The 16,250-nt window shown below is 40.9% G+C and overlaps 1 protein-coding gene across 2 annotated transcripts; it reads right to left on the reverse strand.

Annotated features, from left to right (window-relative positions):
• Window positions 1–7,087: 7,087 nt before the first annotated feature.
• LOC119363803 (ultraviolet-B receptor UVR8-like) lies at window positions 7,088–15,075 on the reverse strand. 2 transcript variants are annotated; one of them, XM_037629175.1, is made up of 15 exons: window positions 14,726–15,070; window positions 14,561–14,637; window positions 14,027–14,105; window positions 11,882–11,941; window positions 11,349–11,450; window positions 11,166–11,259; window positions 10,746–10,788; window positions 10,621–10,666; window positions 10,487–10,527; window positions 10,285–10,387; window positions 8,928–8,982; window positions 8,778–8,844; window positions 8,558–8,594; window positions 7,732–7,811; window positions 7,088–7,553 (listed from the first exon to the last, which is right to left on the reverse strand). In XM_037629175.1, the coding sequence occupies exons 1-15, from the start codon at window positions 14,973–14,975 to the stop codon at window positions 7,428–7,430; spliced, it is 1,260 nt and encodes a 419-aa protein (XP_037485072.1). In that variant the 5' UTR covers window positions 14,976–15,070; the 3' UTR covers window positions 7,088–7,427. The 2 variants fall into 2 exon arrangements, 1 of the variants encoding a protein (XP_037485072.1); XR_005174433.1 differs by lacking the exon at window positions 7,088–7,553 and adding an exon at window positions 9,717–9,802 and having other exon boundaries at window positions 14,726–15,075.
• Window positions 15,076–16,250: the final 1,175 nt, after the last annotated feature.

Here is a 16,250-nt window from a genome sequence, read left to right on the forward strand (position 1 = left end):
TGAATGAATTGAGCTGAAATTTGGTGGGGGTGGTTATTTGGGCATAGGAAAGCATTGTAGAAAATTGATACCATTTGAACATGCCAAAGTGGTACTTCCTTCACAATGCTATTCCCTGGACAGAAACTTGGGAAAATTAGTGAGAGAAATTGGATAAATGAAATGAGCTCAAATTTGGTGTAGGTAAGTTACATAGCTATGGTCATGCCCTGGTAAATTTTCAGATCATTTGGGTAAGCCTAGCTAGTACTTACTTCACAAAGTTTCTCTCGAGATAGAAACTTTGGAAATTTCCTGAGAAAGATTTACCAGGAAAATGGAGTTGAATATTATCATGTGGCAATGATTTGGGTATGGAAGAGTGCCCAAAAAGTTTGAGGGTAATAGGAGGGATCTAGATAACACTTGCTTTGCAATGTGCCAATCTGGCCATAAAATATAAATTGAACCTGGGCTCACATAGATGATTTGACTGAGCTGCAATTTGGAGGAGGGTGATAATTTGGGCATATGAAGGAACTGTATAAATTTCATATCATTTGGATATATAAAAATGGTGCTTCCTTCACAATGCTTCTAGGTGGAAAAAACTTTGGAAATTTGTCGAGGAAGATTTACTGGGCAAATGGAGCTGAATTTTGTCATGAGGTAATGATTTGGATAGGAAAGAGTGCCCAAAAATTTTGAGGGCAATCAAGAATATATAAATAGCACTTCCTTCACAAAGTATTATTGTGAACAGAATAGGAAAATGAATATTGTTGAATTATTTTTGAAGTAGGCAAGGAAGGATTTTTACATATTTGACGAAGATATGACCCAAAGAATTTATGAGATTTTTTGGGAATTTTAAGAATGACAGAAATATAGGTTGCTTCACAACCTAGAGCAAAAATTGACACATGGACATGACACATAGGCAAAACTGATGAGATGGCGCCTAGTCATCACAACCCACCACAATTTACAAGACTATGACCGTCTATATTGGTCGTTAACAACTAGAGATAAGGTAGCGGACCAGCGCTGTTTGCTTTATGACCATTTCGTGTAAGGAAATTACGACATTTTTAACCAAAATGGTCGCAATGGTTTAGGGTTTGGAGCCCCCCGAACAGCTTTTGACCAATTGATCTCAAATGGTCATAGATCTATGAGCAATTCTTCCAAGGTCACTGACAGAAGGTCACTAGTTGACATATTTCTTGTAGTGTGCCACGACGGGTCACAAACGTCATGCACAACATGATCGCGCACATGTCCACAAACATCCGTGTAACCGCGAGGTCGGCTCTGAACCAACTTGTAACGCCTTGGACACACCCGCCGGTGGTCATTACTCCTAGCGGGATCTAGACTGGCCCCACAGATCAATACTAGTCTTTTCTGCGCACTTTGTCCTCATTCGTGCGCACCCATCCTGAAATTACTCCAAGCTGAGCACGCTTAACTTTGGAGTTCTTTCCGAATGGGCTCCCGGAAAAAAAGGAATTTCTTACTGATGTGAGTAGTCTATCATCCCTAATAAGTCAGGCAATCACACAACGACTATGGTGGGGGCGGGGCGGGGGAGGGTGAAGGGGTGAGAAATATCAGTGTATGTCTCCCTGACGGGCAGGCCAGGGGAGGACAAGGGCACACATCCAGTATGTTTCGACGCAAACGAAGCCCAATTTTGGATCAGAAATGGGTCAAAAGCAGACAAAAACTGACGTTTGTCCGTTTGCTCCCGCGCGTTGGGCCACGATTCGTGTTCGTTTACCCCCAAACAGATGCGGCCGGACAAATTGGGGTTGTGCGTTGGAGTTGGCCTAATATCCCGCCACATGCATGGTCCCCACCTACTTTTTTCCTCCCAACCGGATACTTTGTGATTAGCATTGAATGTCTCACTCCGACATCATGTCCATGGACCACGTCCGGATACAAAAACAGACATATACAAGATACATTTGCGAGTCTCCCTTGAACATGCCCTAAGACCTTTAATGCACTTAGCACCTCATCTAAGCACCCATACATTGGAAGAGCATCCACAACCGTGGATAGCAAATCCGAGCCTCAAACACCCGCTCGTACCGGGCGTGTCCGCATGCAGTGATCGTGCACGCCTCATTTGTCTGCTCTAACAGCCGCGTGATTCATATCCGAAACCTCAAACACATGCAACCCATGCAATGCTACGTACATAAACATGACGACATGCTTAATTCATCCGATACAGCAATATCATAGTTCATCATTGGAGAAAAGATCAAAGTTCATAGGCGGACAGTGCAAACTCATACTATAAATGACTGAAAACATAAATAATACAGAGAAGGGCGAAAGAAATCACCATTTTCTCGCTGGCCCCTTGCGGCCGCTAGTGCGTCTATCACTAGTAGAGAAATGGCTACTCACAACTTTAGTTGGCGGCGCACCATTTCCAACCATCGTCGGCACTATTTTTTCCTAATAGTGGTGGCATTGGCATATTTGGTATGTCGTCGTTTTGACATTAGTGTTGGCGTTGTACTTTTTTATCACGCCATAGATGCTTACTGACTTTTTTCGTGGGCTACACTTTGTTATGGAGTAGCTTGTTACCCACGCCAACACTAGTCCATCTTTTATTTACCTTTCCCAATCAAAAAATCTTAGTCATTCTGATTCACCCATCTTTTTCACTTCCCCTCTCGACCAGCGGCGCCGCCATCACCTATGGACCTCGCCGCCCGTCGCCACCGGAGGATCATGGCCGCCACCACCTCCAGGTCAGCATGTGAGATCCCATCCTCCCCTGCGCATCTTCTTCCCCTCCCTCGCGCCTCCCTCGTTAGCGGATGCTATGGAATCCATGGAATCCGTGGGTTTCGTTTATTCATGTATAAGATTAGTAGTGTATAATTAGATTTAGTAGTGTAGAATCTGATTATACTTACTAGAATTTGATTTATTAGTGTAGAAACCGATTTTGTATTTAGAGTAGACTTTTTTTAGTGTTGAATATGTTTTAGTGTAGAAACGGATGCTGGTCTTTTGTGTTGATTTAGTAGTGTAGAATCCAATTATACTGAGTAGAATTTGATTTGTTAATGTAAAAGCCATTTTTTCTTTTGTGTTGATTTAGTAGTGTTCGATCCGATTATACTTAGTAGAATTTGATGTATTGGTGTAGAAATCGGTTTTATACTTATTAGTGTAGAATTTCTTTTAGTAGTGTCCAATTGATTCTTTTTGTAGATGACGCCACCATCACCATGTCAACTATGCAAGTCATGGAGGGTTATGAGCATTTCAACTGGCAATCTGTTTTTTTTTTTTGCTATTACCATTAATGTTGTGTGTGTTCTTGTTTTTTGTTACACAGATCATCCCGTGCAATGTGAGGTTTGAATTCAATGAGCTGACCGAAGAAACCTTAGTCTTCGAGGCTCCTGGGGGACCCTACACTTCGGAGGTCGAGAAAGGACTAACGATGACCCAGATAGGAGATGGATGGGATCGTTTCCTCGCCTATAATCGTCTCACTAGGGTGAATTGATCAGCTTCTTCTTCAAAGGACAAAGGCCCAGGGTGGCTATTATCTATCTTAACAAGGATGATAATGATGAGGACCCATTTGACGATGCCATCTTTACCCAAAGAATGAGGTTGAATGATGATGAGACATGCAATCTCTTGGACAACCTTCCATCACGTGATGATTACGTCGGGGTTCCATTCATGATCCGTCTGACAAGGATCAATATTATCGGCCGCCATGTCATGGTATGTTACTTAGTGTAGTAATTTGTTTAGTGTGGAATCTGCTTGATGTGCTTAGTTGTGTAGAATCTGATTGATATGCTTAGTGTAGAATTTGATTGATATACTTAGTGTAGAATCAATCTGATTGATATGCTTACTGTAGAATCCAATGATATGGTTAGCGTAAAATCCGATGATATATGTGAATTGACGTGTATGCTTTTTGATAATTGTGCATGACATGTTCATTTTTCAAAGTGTAGAGATTTTTATGTAGAATCCGTATGATATGCTTGCAAGAGTATGTGCGAGGCTACTTAATTGACATCGTTGCCATATTTATATAAGTTTTTTTCTTCGAAAATTGCCTACGAGGCTAGTTCTGAGTTGTGGCATCGAAGCTGATGAAGCGGACTATGCTGGAGTATGCCTTACAACAAGGGGCTCCGTCTACACCTATGCGTATGTAGCGGACATGGAAGGTCACATTATCTTAAGCATGATGGGGTGAAAGAACTTCCTCATTGGCAAGAATCTTTATGTTGGACAAGCCGTCATAGTCACTATCAGAAAAACCAGACACCATGACTTGAGGATGATGATCGTCATCGACATCATTTAAAAGAGTGTGTGCGTTGCGCCATCGATGCTGGTACTAAGTCTTAAGTAAACTAAGTATTAAATATTACTCCTTCCGTTCCTAAATATTTTTCTTTTGGGGATTTCAAATAGACTACCATATACGGATATATATAGACATATTTTAGAGTGTAGATTCACTCATTTTGCTTCGTATGTAGTTACTTGTTGAAATCTCTAGAAAAACAAATATTTAGGAACGGAGGGAGTAGTTTGTAGTGCATGTTGACAAATGACTAATCACTAGCTAGAACTGTTTGTGAGAGCGATGATTGTCAGATATTTTCTCTATATAATTACCTATGTTTAGCCATTGTGCCACTATTGGTCTATATAATTACATGTGTGATCAAGACGCAAAATGCTATATGATGGTGCAAATAAGAAAAATTACTGCAAAAACTGTTGCTCGCATGCGTGTTACATGGGACGCCGCTAGGTGAGAAACAATAGTGCCGGCATGGGACATGCTGCACGCCACAAGAACCTAAATTACTGCTGACGTGGGCACAAATGCCACCACTATTTTTTAACAGTGTCGCCATATTAGTGGCATTGGGCTCCCATGCCGGCAAGCCACTTTTTGCCACGTCATAGCTAGAATTTTCTGCACTAGTGTATGCCTCGCCATGTAGGCGTCGGCGTGCAGCCATGTGGTGTCGTCGAAGCTCGAGCTAGAGTCATCCGTCACGCCGGAGTCGTCAGAGCACATTTGGCCTGTCAGCCTCCAGAGCAGGCGGTCCTGCCCCTTCACATGTCGGGCCGCCTTAGCCTTGGTGGCCGCCTACTTGGATGCTTCGCGCTTCGACAACTCGATGGCGAGCCAGAGTGCCTTGGCGCGGAGCCGCCGCACATCCATCTCGGCCATCGTGAGGGAGCGACGGAGGACCGACACGAGGAGCGCGTCCTCGAGATCCATCGCTCGCTGTCGCTCGTGGCGGGCTGGCCGTGCCTCAGATTCGACGTCCTCGTTCGCGCTGACACCGGCACGGGCACGAGGACCCGTCAGGAGCAGATTGAACTTGCGGTGGTGGGCGGCATACCTGGACAGGCACGGAGCGGCCGGAGCTGCGCGACGAGCGCGAGGGCCCAAAAATTACCCGACGACAGGTGCTATGGAAGAGGTGCTACCTTTACCGCCTTTGTCGAGCCGCGACCACCTCAAAGCCGCTGCCTCCTATGGTTCGGCCCAACCAAGAGGTGGAGCCCTCCAAGGACTCCCCTTCGTTTTGCCCCCCAAGCAAACCCTATGGGGCAGGACCAGTTCGCCCATGTGGGTCTTGTTCCTAGGGGCAGCCCACTAGGACCCTTACATAACGTTCTGGGAGGTTCTGGGGCCTTCTGGTGGCTTTAGGGCCTTCGAGTACATTATCAGGCACTTCCAGGACACTCCCAACGTTACGGGGACACTTCCAGGACCTCAAGGAACACTTTTAGATCTCATTCTCTCATTCTCCATTGTCTCCTAGCTCTCTTTCATAACACTAGTCGTTAAACATGTGACCTTACATGTTTGCTAATATGCGGACATGTCGGAAACACCTTTCGGTCAATAATTATTAGCAGGGTTTGAACACCCATAATAATTCCCGCATGCCAACGAAGATATTTATCAAGGGAACCTTTTGTTATAGCATATAATTCCCTTTACTTGACGATACTTTACAAAAATCTAGGAGAGACTTTTACGGTATATCTATGAGCAACAGTTCAATCACAATACCTAGTTGTCCTTTGTTACTGGTTTGTACGCTTTTCTCGTTACCGTATTCCAATGTCCTTGTGACTAAAACCTTAGCCACTACTTGGCCAAGCGATGATGGACATCGCAAGACTGATTGGGCCCAGAGTGTACCTCTTCATCGCTAGAGGAGCAAATCTCAGTCTTGACATATCAAATACTCTAAGTACACAAGTAAAAGCTAACTCTTTGTACCACGAAAATACCGACAACATATTGACAAAGTGATTTCGTAATATTTCATAACTTGGGTTTATGCAGCACCATTGTTACCCTAGTCATGTGTTCTCATTATTATCATCATCATTATTACAGTTACATTGCCATGGTTACAGATTACAGTAACATTGTCATGGTTAGGAAAACGGAATCATCAACAATACATGAGTTAGTCTAGAGGCCAGACTAGGGATCTGATTGGTGTTTATCTTTCCACATGCAAATAGGTTTCTCTTCAAATCTCACATTCAAGAACCATTGCAATTATAGCACAGAAATATAAACTTAATTGTGAACAAGAAAATAGCATAATAATAATTCTATTATTGATTTTAGGGCATATTTTCAACAATGACCCCATGGCAAGTCTCCTACAACCGAGTGGGATATTATTCATGGGAAAAGTGGATGAAAACATAGGAATAAGAAATTTTCCTATGGGATATTATTCATCCATTTGATTCAAAGGAAGTGTCCATAGGAAAATGTAGTATTTTTCTCCTTTAGATTGAGTTTCATAGGTAAAAACAAAGGAATTTTACAATCCACTCAAATATTCTTTTTTTTTAACATTCCTATGCACAAAGAACAAGGCAAAGACCATAAGTAGCATATTAACTCAATCTTTGCATATGTTTTAACATTAATTTGACCATGCCCCAAGCCCTTCAAATTCTGACGCGTAAAAACCACGACATCCACCGAAAATAGTTGTCAAACGGAATCGCAACACCAAAGAGAGATAGTTGAGCGCCATGTAAAAATAACAATGGACGATCCATGTACATTGCAAGTTTGTAACTGTACAAGACAAGATTTATTTTAGTTAAAATCATGTTTACATTTTCAACTGGCCGTTTACATCACAGCCTGTGCGACGTCAAACACCACTTCTTTACAGGCCATCAAATATCATAGATACAAGCTGACAATGAAGATGTATGCAAGAAGGCTATACAGCTAGACTAACCTGTAATTCTGTTTTACGAGTTCATCACTCGTTCGAGGTCAGCTTATTCTTTTTCTTTGTGCAGGTATGACTGAGTAGTACCAAACATGCCTGGTTGCACTGTAAGTGCTGCAGATGGCACAGCAGTCAGTTTTCCGCATACTCGAGTATCGCGCCTGTATGATTGAAGCCACATGATACATGAACAGCTCTTGCATTCTTGCCAAGTTCTACCATCATCGGCTCGCAATAGTCGACGTCGTTTCCATGCCCCTGCAAAGCAGGCACTGGTCAGCAGAATCAGGTGAAACGAGCAGTGTTACCATGATGATATGTAGAATCATTGTTACGATACGACATGATTTGATGGAAATTGTGCAAGCAGGTATAAAGATGCTGAATGTCGGCATCAAGTACTAATAAATTGTTGTAGTGGCAGCAAGCAACTCACTAATTGCCCGCCAGAAGAATGGCCCTCTTCGAAGAAGGTACCGTTCGCACCTCCCCAGCCCCACGTGTAGATATCTTCACCTGGATGTTTTGAGATGTTCTGAGTATCACAGGCAATGTGGCAACAGAAGAGAAAAGACAACCCATAAAATCTTATTTAAAGATAGCACGGCAACTTTTCTCAGGTACTACCTCCTTTCCTAAATATATGACGTCTTGACAGTTTAATTTAAACTGCCAAAACATCTTATATTTAGAAACAGAGGGTGCATATCATAAGAATAGAAGAGCACCATTCTTTCTTTAGACTGGGTGCAACTGGTTTCAAGTCCTCACGGGTGTGAATTTGGGTTCTTATTATAAAATAAAAAAGTAGGGCCTTTCCCTGCCGCTTTCCTTTCCAAAAAAGAAATACATATGTTGTTCATTCAAATGGACATAGAAAATGGGCTGGAAAGTCAGGCAGATGTAATGAAACAATAATAGCCCTTTACTATTGCGATTTTGTGTCTCTCTGAATTGTGTGTACAACTAGTTAAGTCGAGCCATGTGTGTGTACCCTGCATTTTATATTACTGTGACATGATATCCTCAACTCAATACCCAGTGCAAGTTAGAACTGTCGTTCTATTTGGTTTTGCTATACATAATTGAGAGATACAATTGTCTAACCAAGGGAATTCCATGAAAATAAGTTGTGTAATGAGACCTATTTATGGACACCCCTTGTCAAGATACAAGTATTTGCTTCATAACATAATTTGCTAGTACTACTAATTAGAACTTAGAACCCGGCATAAAATAGAAATGATGAAACAATTTGATACCTGAAATTACAGCTGTGTGCTTCCAACCACAGGATACCTGCAAAAGGTAGACGGTGAAGGTTCGCCAGAAATCAAGAAACATATTTTCCTTTTTGCGAGGGGAGAAATGAATTGTCTTTTCTTTGCAAGGAAAGAAATGAGCAGCCTTTTTTTTGCAAGGGAAGAAACATTGCAGTATAAATAAAAAATTGAACAATGACTAGACATACTGCATACCAACCTTAGATACAGGAAGCTTAAATAATGAACTTCTTACAACTTCTGGGAAGCGAACCATGCCTGTACCTCTGGGAAGCGATACTATGTAAGTCAGCAATCCCAGAGTTTGATACAAATGTAAACTTCTAGAAGCAGTAGTAGATGGAAGTACCCAAGACCAAGGCAGCCATTTTCATTTGAACCCCAAGAATACAAATCTCCACGATCTGCAAAATATCACGGGTATCCATGTCACCATTTTCAGATCCTTGGAACAGTTGAATAAAACTGATAGTTGTCACTGATAAATTGTAAAAATATAACACCATCCAGGCTATGTCCCTTGCCAAGAGATAGAAATATTTGCTTAGCAATTCACTAATTATGCTAGTAAAATGAGCATTAAGGATTAAGCTACAAAATTGAAGAGAGTTAAAAGGGCAGACTCCACAATGACAATCTATTAGAAATTTCATGTAAAATATGCACTATGAAGTACATAAAGATTTAACAATGTGCAAGCCCACAATTTGTTCAATTTGAACTGCTTCAGTTGATCATTCGAGAAAATAGAGGGACAGTTTGTAAAACTAAAGCTGCATAATCCTTTAAAGTGCATAAGGTGCTATTGACGAAAACCCATATATGCCAAGTTTATACTGTACATGTTATGGTTGTGGGTTCACAGCGGAACAGGACATAGGGCATATCCGTGAGGGCATTGGATAGGTTATGTTAGCGATAGAAAGGTTAAGAAAAGACTAGTTAAATTAGGAACAGTCCAATTTAACTAGGAAGATAAGGGTCACGGTTTGATCTTGAGTGTCTTGTATGAATTGAGATCTGATTTGTGGATCAAAGTTAGTCGCTTTACTTATGGACTAGCATGTAACAAACTTAATGAAGCAATAAGAGAATAGTTTATCAATCAGTTATCTCCCTCATTTCCTCCTGTCCCAACCTGAGTTCTGCTCAATCCCCCATTCCATGCCGTCCGGCCATCTTCATGGCGGTAGTTACCCAGTTTGTTCCAGTCCAGCACCGCATCTAGGACAAACCATGGCTGATCAGATATGTTGTCAGTCTGCACGGCTTCACCAGGTGCAATATAGAGATGAAGATATTTTGACCTGAGATCCTAGTCCCCCAAAAAGGGTTATGTATATCAGTATCAGTGTATAACTATTCCTGAAATTTGTTTTCTTTATTTGGAGACCGTATCTTAAGGACAGGCCTCGTGCAGTGGTGAAGTACTCCCCACTTGTGCCAAGAGGTCCTGGGTTCGACACGGCCTCCCTGCATTGCACTGTGCAGGGGTAAGGCTTGCCTCATACGATCCTTCCCTAGACCCCACCTGGTGTTGGAGCTTCTAGAACTGGGTTTGTCCTTTATTTGGAGACCAAATCTATTCCACAAGAAATATATGCAAATGCATATGACCAAAGTTTTTATCTAATTCAATCTAACAAATTACTGCCAACAACAGAAATCAGTGCTCCTCTTTTGATTTCTGCATGCACAACTGATACCTGTTACAGCGCAAGTATGATAACCTCCACAAGCAACTTCTTCTGAAAATTGTATCTCTTCAACAACACTTGGTCTAGGTGCATCATTTGATCTTCCAAGTACCTGTAATTTTGGGTTAAATACAGGGAAAATCCCAGGAAGCAGATTTATGGCCAATGAAAACAGTAAAAAAATGTCCCAAGAGGCCTGATTGGATACCACCTTCTCAGTCTTCTGCCCAAACATGAACACAGTACCTTTTTCTGCAATTTTTATGCAAGGAGAACATAAGATGGAGAAATCATGATCAGCAGTTGACTAGTGTACTACTTTAAACAATTTTTCCATGAGCTTACCATCAATGCAAGCTGAGTGCAGCATTCCCGCAGCTATCCTTTTAATCTATTCAATGTAACGACATGAACAATGAGAAGGGGGTCATTATTTGATCAGGACACAGTGAAACTTAAAAGCAAAATACCTTGATACCATCAAGGTTTTTTATCAACCTTGGAGTATATTCACTGCACAGATGAAGATCAGATTATCAATAATCCTTCCAGACAAATATAGCTTTAGCATAGTGCAAACAAATCTAAACCATCAAACATGTTTTACAGTAAAATATCCAACATAATACCACACAGATATTTTCTCAAGCTCATACTGCATCATCTTGGAACTAGGAACTTCGGCAATTAAGTTTGTGACATGTGAATTTGTTATGAGATGAACATTATCTTTTAAGTCCATAAGTGCCAGCTTCTGATAGAGAATTTTGCATTCTTAAGGTTAAGGTGTTACTATGTCCATATTTTCCAAATAAATGAAAACATGAGCTATCCCAGAATATAGAATGGTGTGCCCACAATAAGTGCTCTGCAAAAACTTGTGATCTTACTTTGAGGTCATAGCGAATCCCAGGAAGCTAGATTTATGGCCATGTCCAAGTCTACCAGCACCAGCAGCTCCCCAACTCAAGGCTTCACCATCCTCTTAAGAAGAAAATAACAGGGGGATTTCAGACGCTCAAAAGCAGTAATATTCAAGTTATTACTATAACACAAATACATAGCACATTCACCTGTAACAACAATTGAGTGCTCTGATCCCAAAGCAGTCATTTTCACTCTAACATCAGCCAAGTAGTCAACCTTTCTTGGGGTAGAGACTACTTTTCCTGCACCTAAACCAAGTAGGAAGGGCTCTTTAATTCAGAATTTTAAGCTGATGACAAATGTTCATCTTAATAGCAAGATTATTGATGAAAGAAACAACAGACTATCATACCCAGTAAATCTTAACAGAAGCATGAGGATGCTACAGGTGATGATGGAAAGACTGGTAGGACAAACTGGAGCTTAAGTGCTCAAGTAATATGTACAAGTCGATCTTAGACATAAATGTTTCAGATATTTTTTTTTCTTTTGAGGGAAACTGATGTTCCAGATTTTAGTTGGATCAAATGACCCCACACCCATCAGTGTAAAACAAGACACTGTTGATAACGCCAAATTGTTAAACCAATCCAAACATTCAATTATCACATATTGCATTAAGTGGGGGTTCAACCATGGATGATGCTAAGAGTGTAAAGAAAAAAGATAACATTATTACTTTTGCCAAGGCCAAGCTGGCCACTCGAATTTTTGCCCCAAACGAAGAGCTCACCATACGCTGTTGAAAAGAGATAGCACAAAAGCTTATTAATAAGAATTGATTTCACAACAATTCTGATGTACATCATAAATAATAAATAAATTTGTTAAAAAATGAATACTTCCTCCAGTTCTCGAAAAGACACTGGCATGGTGGCCAAACTAGAGCTTTGGTTACTATTTTCTATTGTAATATATTTACAAAACCCAACAAAAAGTTATATGCTATCAGTAATTTTCAAGACAAATTGTTGCATATGATTTTTAAGTATCTTGTCTGAATAACTTAAAAGACATTGATAATAAAAGTTTGAAAGTTACCAAATGGCAGCTTCTAGTGAACAGGAGGGAGTAGAAGATTTCGAGCTCATAACGTTTACAGTTTGTATAGTAGTCTCAAGTATCAGTGAAATGCTGATTAACTTGTGAAGAAACATGTTGTGTGGTGCACTGCAGTACTCAATCATCAATACTAAATAATAATCTTATATAATTCTACACAACTTATGAAGGTACTACGAGAATTAAGATGTTTCAACAGCATGGATGGACAGTTTAGGTCCAGGTAAAGTGCACAATTCCAGATATCTATCCTTTCTTATGAAAATGAAGCCCAATTAGTGCATATTTCTGTTGCATATTTATAGTTGCCTGTCTCATTTGTTTATATATGGATATATAGTACTGAGCCACAGAGGGTCCACTAATATTTACAATGAGCTTCTACTGCAATGTAATGTTGAAGACCTAGAGTATATTGTGTACGCCACACAGAAACAAGGAGCTCGAAATTACTTGATCACTAGCATAATGCCCGTGCGTAGCTACGAAGCCATAAAGAAGATGAGGAATTAGCCCACCGGCTTAGTAATCACCAAAAGACGTTGGTGTCCGACGGCCGTTGTGAGGTTCACGATTATAAGAAAGCAAAAATACCATGAGGGGTCATGCGGCCGGCGTTGGAGAATCTTAAACGGCCATAGTAGGTCCTTTGAAGATTTAAAGTGAGACAACATTTTGAATTTGAAACACATGATGTGCATTAGTAAGTTGACTGCACAAGGTCGACGATCAGGTAAGAGGACAAGGTCTATCATCGGGGTTGGAATTATTATTTGTTCGCTGTCCTATGCTATGATATAGAACTAGAAAAATTGGTTGGGAAGGAAAACTAAAACCAAGAGCATGATTTTCAGGTGGAGTCTCACATGAAAGTAGTAGACCGTAGCATATTTACTTATTTGTGCTGGGTGCCTGGGTCCCACATGTGAGTTAAAAGTACATTCCTATATATACGTCTTTTGAAGGTTGCTAGTCCACACAAGGGCAGGAGTGCATTTGCTTATTTGTGAAGGTTGTTGATCCCATATGTGAACTCACCACCAACTCCAACCTTTATAAGTAGGGTAAGATACTTGGCAATTTGTTAGTAAAGGTTGATCAATCAGCCACATACTCCATACATCTGGGTTTATAAAGACCATTATCGTTGTCCTAAAAAATCAGCATCTATACTACCAAATCAATATCCCTAGATATATCATGAACTATGTTTTCATAATGTATTGATTGAGTATTGTATATATTGTATTATTTTTTGTATAAACTTGGTCAAACTTTAACAAGTTCAACTTAAGAAAAGATTAATAGGCCTTACATACCCGGATGTAGGGCTTTAGGCACATAACATAATTTAAAAAAAAACTTAATTAATGGACAGCTCGCTCCATCTTATTTATTTATCAGAAATGCTAAAAATATGATGTCAGATTTTTAAGCATGGCAAATCTGATGTCCGGGAAGGCAAATTATGTTGTCACGAGCATGGCAATTTCCTTTAGCGGGCATGGCAAGATTTGCCATGCTTAAAAATCTGAGTCAGATTTGTAGAGAAATCCTTATTTGTTAGGACACTACAACTGGGTGCTCTAGGAACTCCATCAGGCATCCATGCCCCTAGCCGTCAGATTTTCCATACTAACAATAATACAACAGGTGGTGTTGCTGTTTCCAGTGTTCTCTTCTCAATATATACATTAACCTTCTTCTGGTAAAGCGTAAAGCAAACCTAGGCACGTAACTGCACCTTACTTTTTTCGCTCACCTGTTACTGCACAAGAATGATGGTTGCCAGCTGAAATTTGTACAATTTCCTCCTGAAATCCAGAGACTTCAACAGGGTCCTACATGTAAAAGAAGAACTTACTTGTCATTGGAAGAACACAGATGCGTGGACTAATGACCTACAAGGGTAAAAAATAAAAAACAGGCAAGAGAACCTCAAATAAGAACTGTAACATACATAAATTGTATGTCAATAGATGCCATAAATTCATGGATTGGAGATTCAATCTGCTTAATTCTTAAGCGGGAGGAATCAAACATCTGGTGTAAAAAATTATACTGACATTGAAATATTTATATAGCTATTCACTTTCATGCATATCTGTATCTCCGGTACACATAAAAATATTCCATACAGCAGACTTGGTTTCGCAAAGAGAACAGAACAGACACTGATTTAATTTGTCTCAGCTAGTATTTCTGAAGCGTCTGGCTTTGAATTAATGTGCCGAAGTTTCTTTGATTGACAGTGTAGACACAAACATAGGGAGGTATGACGGACAAGAACCAGTACCAGAGTATGAGGCATCGAGGAGCCTATCCCGAGCTGCCCAAAGTCGTTCAGCCCCGTAGCAAACACGCGCCCACCCTCTGAAGAAAACGGCAGGTCAGAATCTCTCGGAATCCTTTACATTGCGATGTCAGAAAGGAGGAAACGGGTAGGGTGAGGGGAGCGTACCGGTGAGGAAGAGGGTGTGGGCGCCGCCGCAGGCGAGCGAGGTAGGCGGGTCGGCGGGGCGCGTGAGGAAGAAGGGGCACGCCGTGGGGCTCCACCGCGACTCCAGCGCCCCCAGCCCCAGCCGGCCGTGGTCCCCGTTCCCCCAAAGCGCCGCCACCCGACGCCGCGCCGGATTGCCCGAATCGGCGCCCACTGCCGCCGTGTCGGACGAGAACCATCGGGGCCGCGGCCACCGCCTCGCCCGCCACATCGCCGTTCCGCGTTGGAGCTCTGGAGTGGTCGCGTCGCTCGCGGTGTCGGATAGTCCACGTCGGCGACCTGATTATCTCCTCCTAGCATAGTTTACAAGAAACGAACTGTCGTCGGTTCAGGCTTTTACCGGTGAGCAGATGCCGGTGAGACGTCCGGTTCATCAGTTCATTTACGAAAAAACGAACATTTATTTATTTTTCAATAGGCAACTGCCCATGCGTTGCTCTTTTTTTTTTTTTGCGGGTGAACTGCTCATGCGTTGCTCTTTTTTTTTGCGGGTGAACTGCTCATGCGTTGCTACTGGTGTAAAAATATTTTGGTTCTTACGCACATTTTTTTGCGAGAATAGTTGTTGCACACTAATTGTGCAAGTGTGTACCTTCAGAATCCGCACGCATAAATCATGCTTCGATTTTTCAAGAAATCATTGTCGACTTATTTTTACCTCAAAAGTTCATCTTCTTCCTCCATTCGCTATCTGTCTCCACAATCCAAACATCCACCGTTAAAAAGGGTTTGGCCAGAAAATATTGAGCTGCGGGTGCCATGTTGAAAGAAACTTGCAGTAAAGTGTTTCCTACTTGTATTAAATGACCTATCGAATCCAATGTTGATGGGTCCTCTCGACTAAGGTGTGCTATGTCAATTAAAAAATATACTTGTTTTGTCCATGGCAATTATCAAAGGTAAACTGATTTACAAATGTAAGTTAATCTAAAGATTATGTCGTGTTCTCAACTTCTCTTCTTTCTCTTTCTTTCCTTTGCTCCGTTGAGTCCCTTCTTGAAAATCACAATGAGTAGCAAGAAAAAGATTAGTACTATATTGGAGAAGCTTATCTTAAGAGAAATTTTATACAAGTCAAAATTTAGTAGCTTGAGAAAACTTGCAATCGATATAAAAGATTGTGATTTCTGCATAAGAACAATACAAATTATAAATTTTCTTAAATAACTGACGAGGAACACTTTTATTGTATCTCAATGCCGGATGTAAGTTTAAAAAAGTGGCAACGAATAGAAAAAAGGTTGATCACTTCATGAACTGAAAGCTCTAAGCGCAATATATCCTTTCTCAATATATCATAATAATTCCAGCGCTCATCTCCTAAATTCTCAAGAAAGCATTTTCTCCTAAAGAAAAATTGGTGAAGAATTTCATACTACAAGTGAATTAGAGAATAGATGAAAGTATCATACAAAGATTACATGTGTGTTTTTAATCGACAAAACCAACTCTAGATGGTTTATGCCTGCAGCTGCTCCTTCGATGC

Source organism: Triticum dicoccoides, chromosome 1A (genome assembly GCF_002162155.2).
Source record: "Triticum dicoccoides isolate Atlit2015 ecotype Zavitan chromosome 1A, WEW_v2.0, whole genome shotgun sequence".
Taxonomy (NCBI): domain Eukaryota; kingdom Viridiplantae; phylum Streptophyta; class Magnoliopsida; order Poales; family Poaceae; genus Triticum; species Triticum dicoccoides.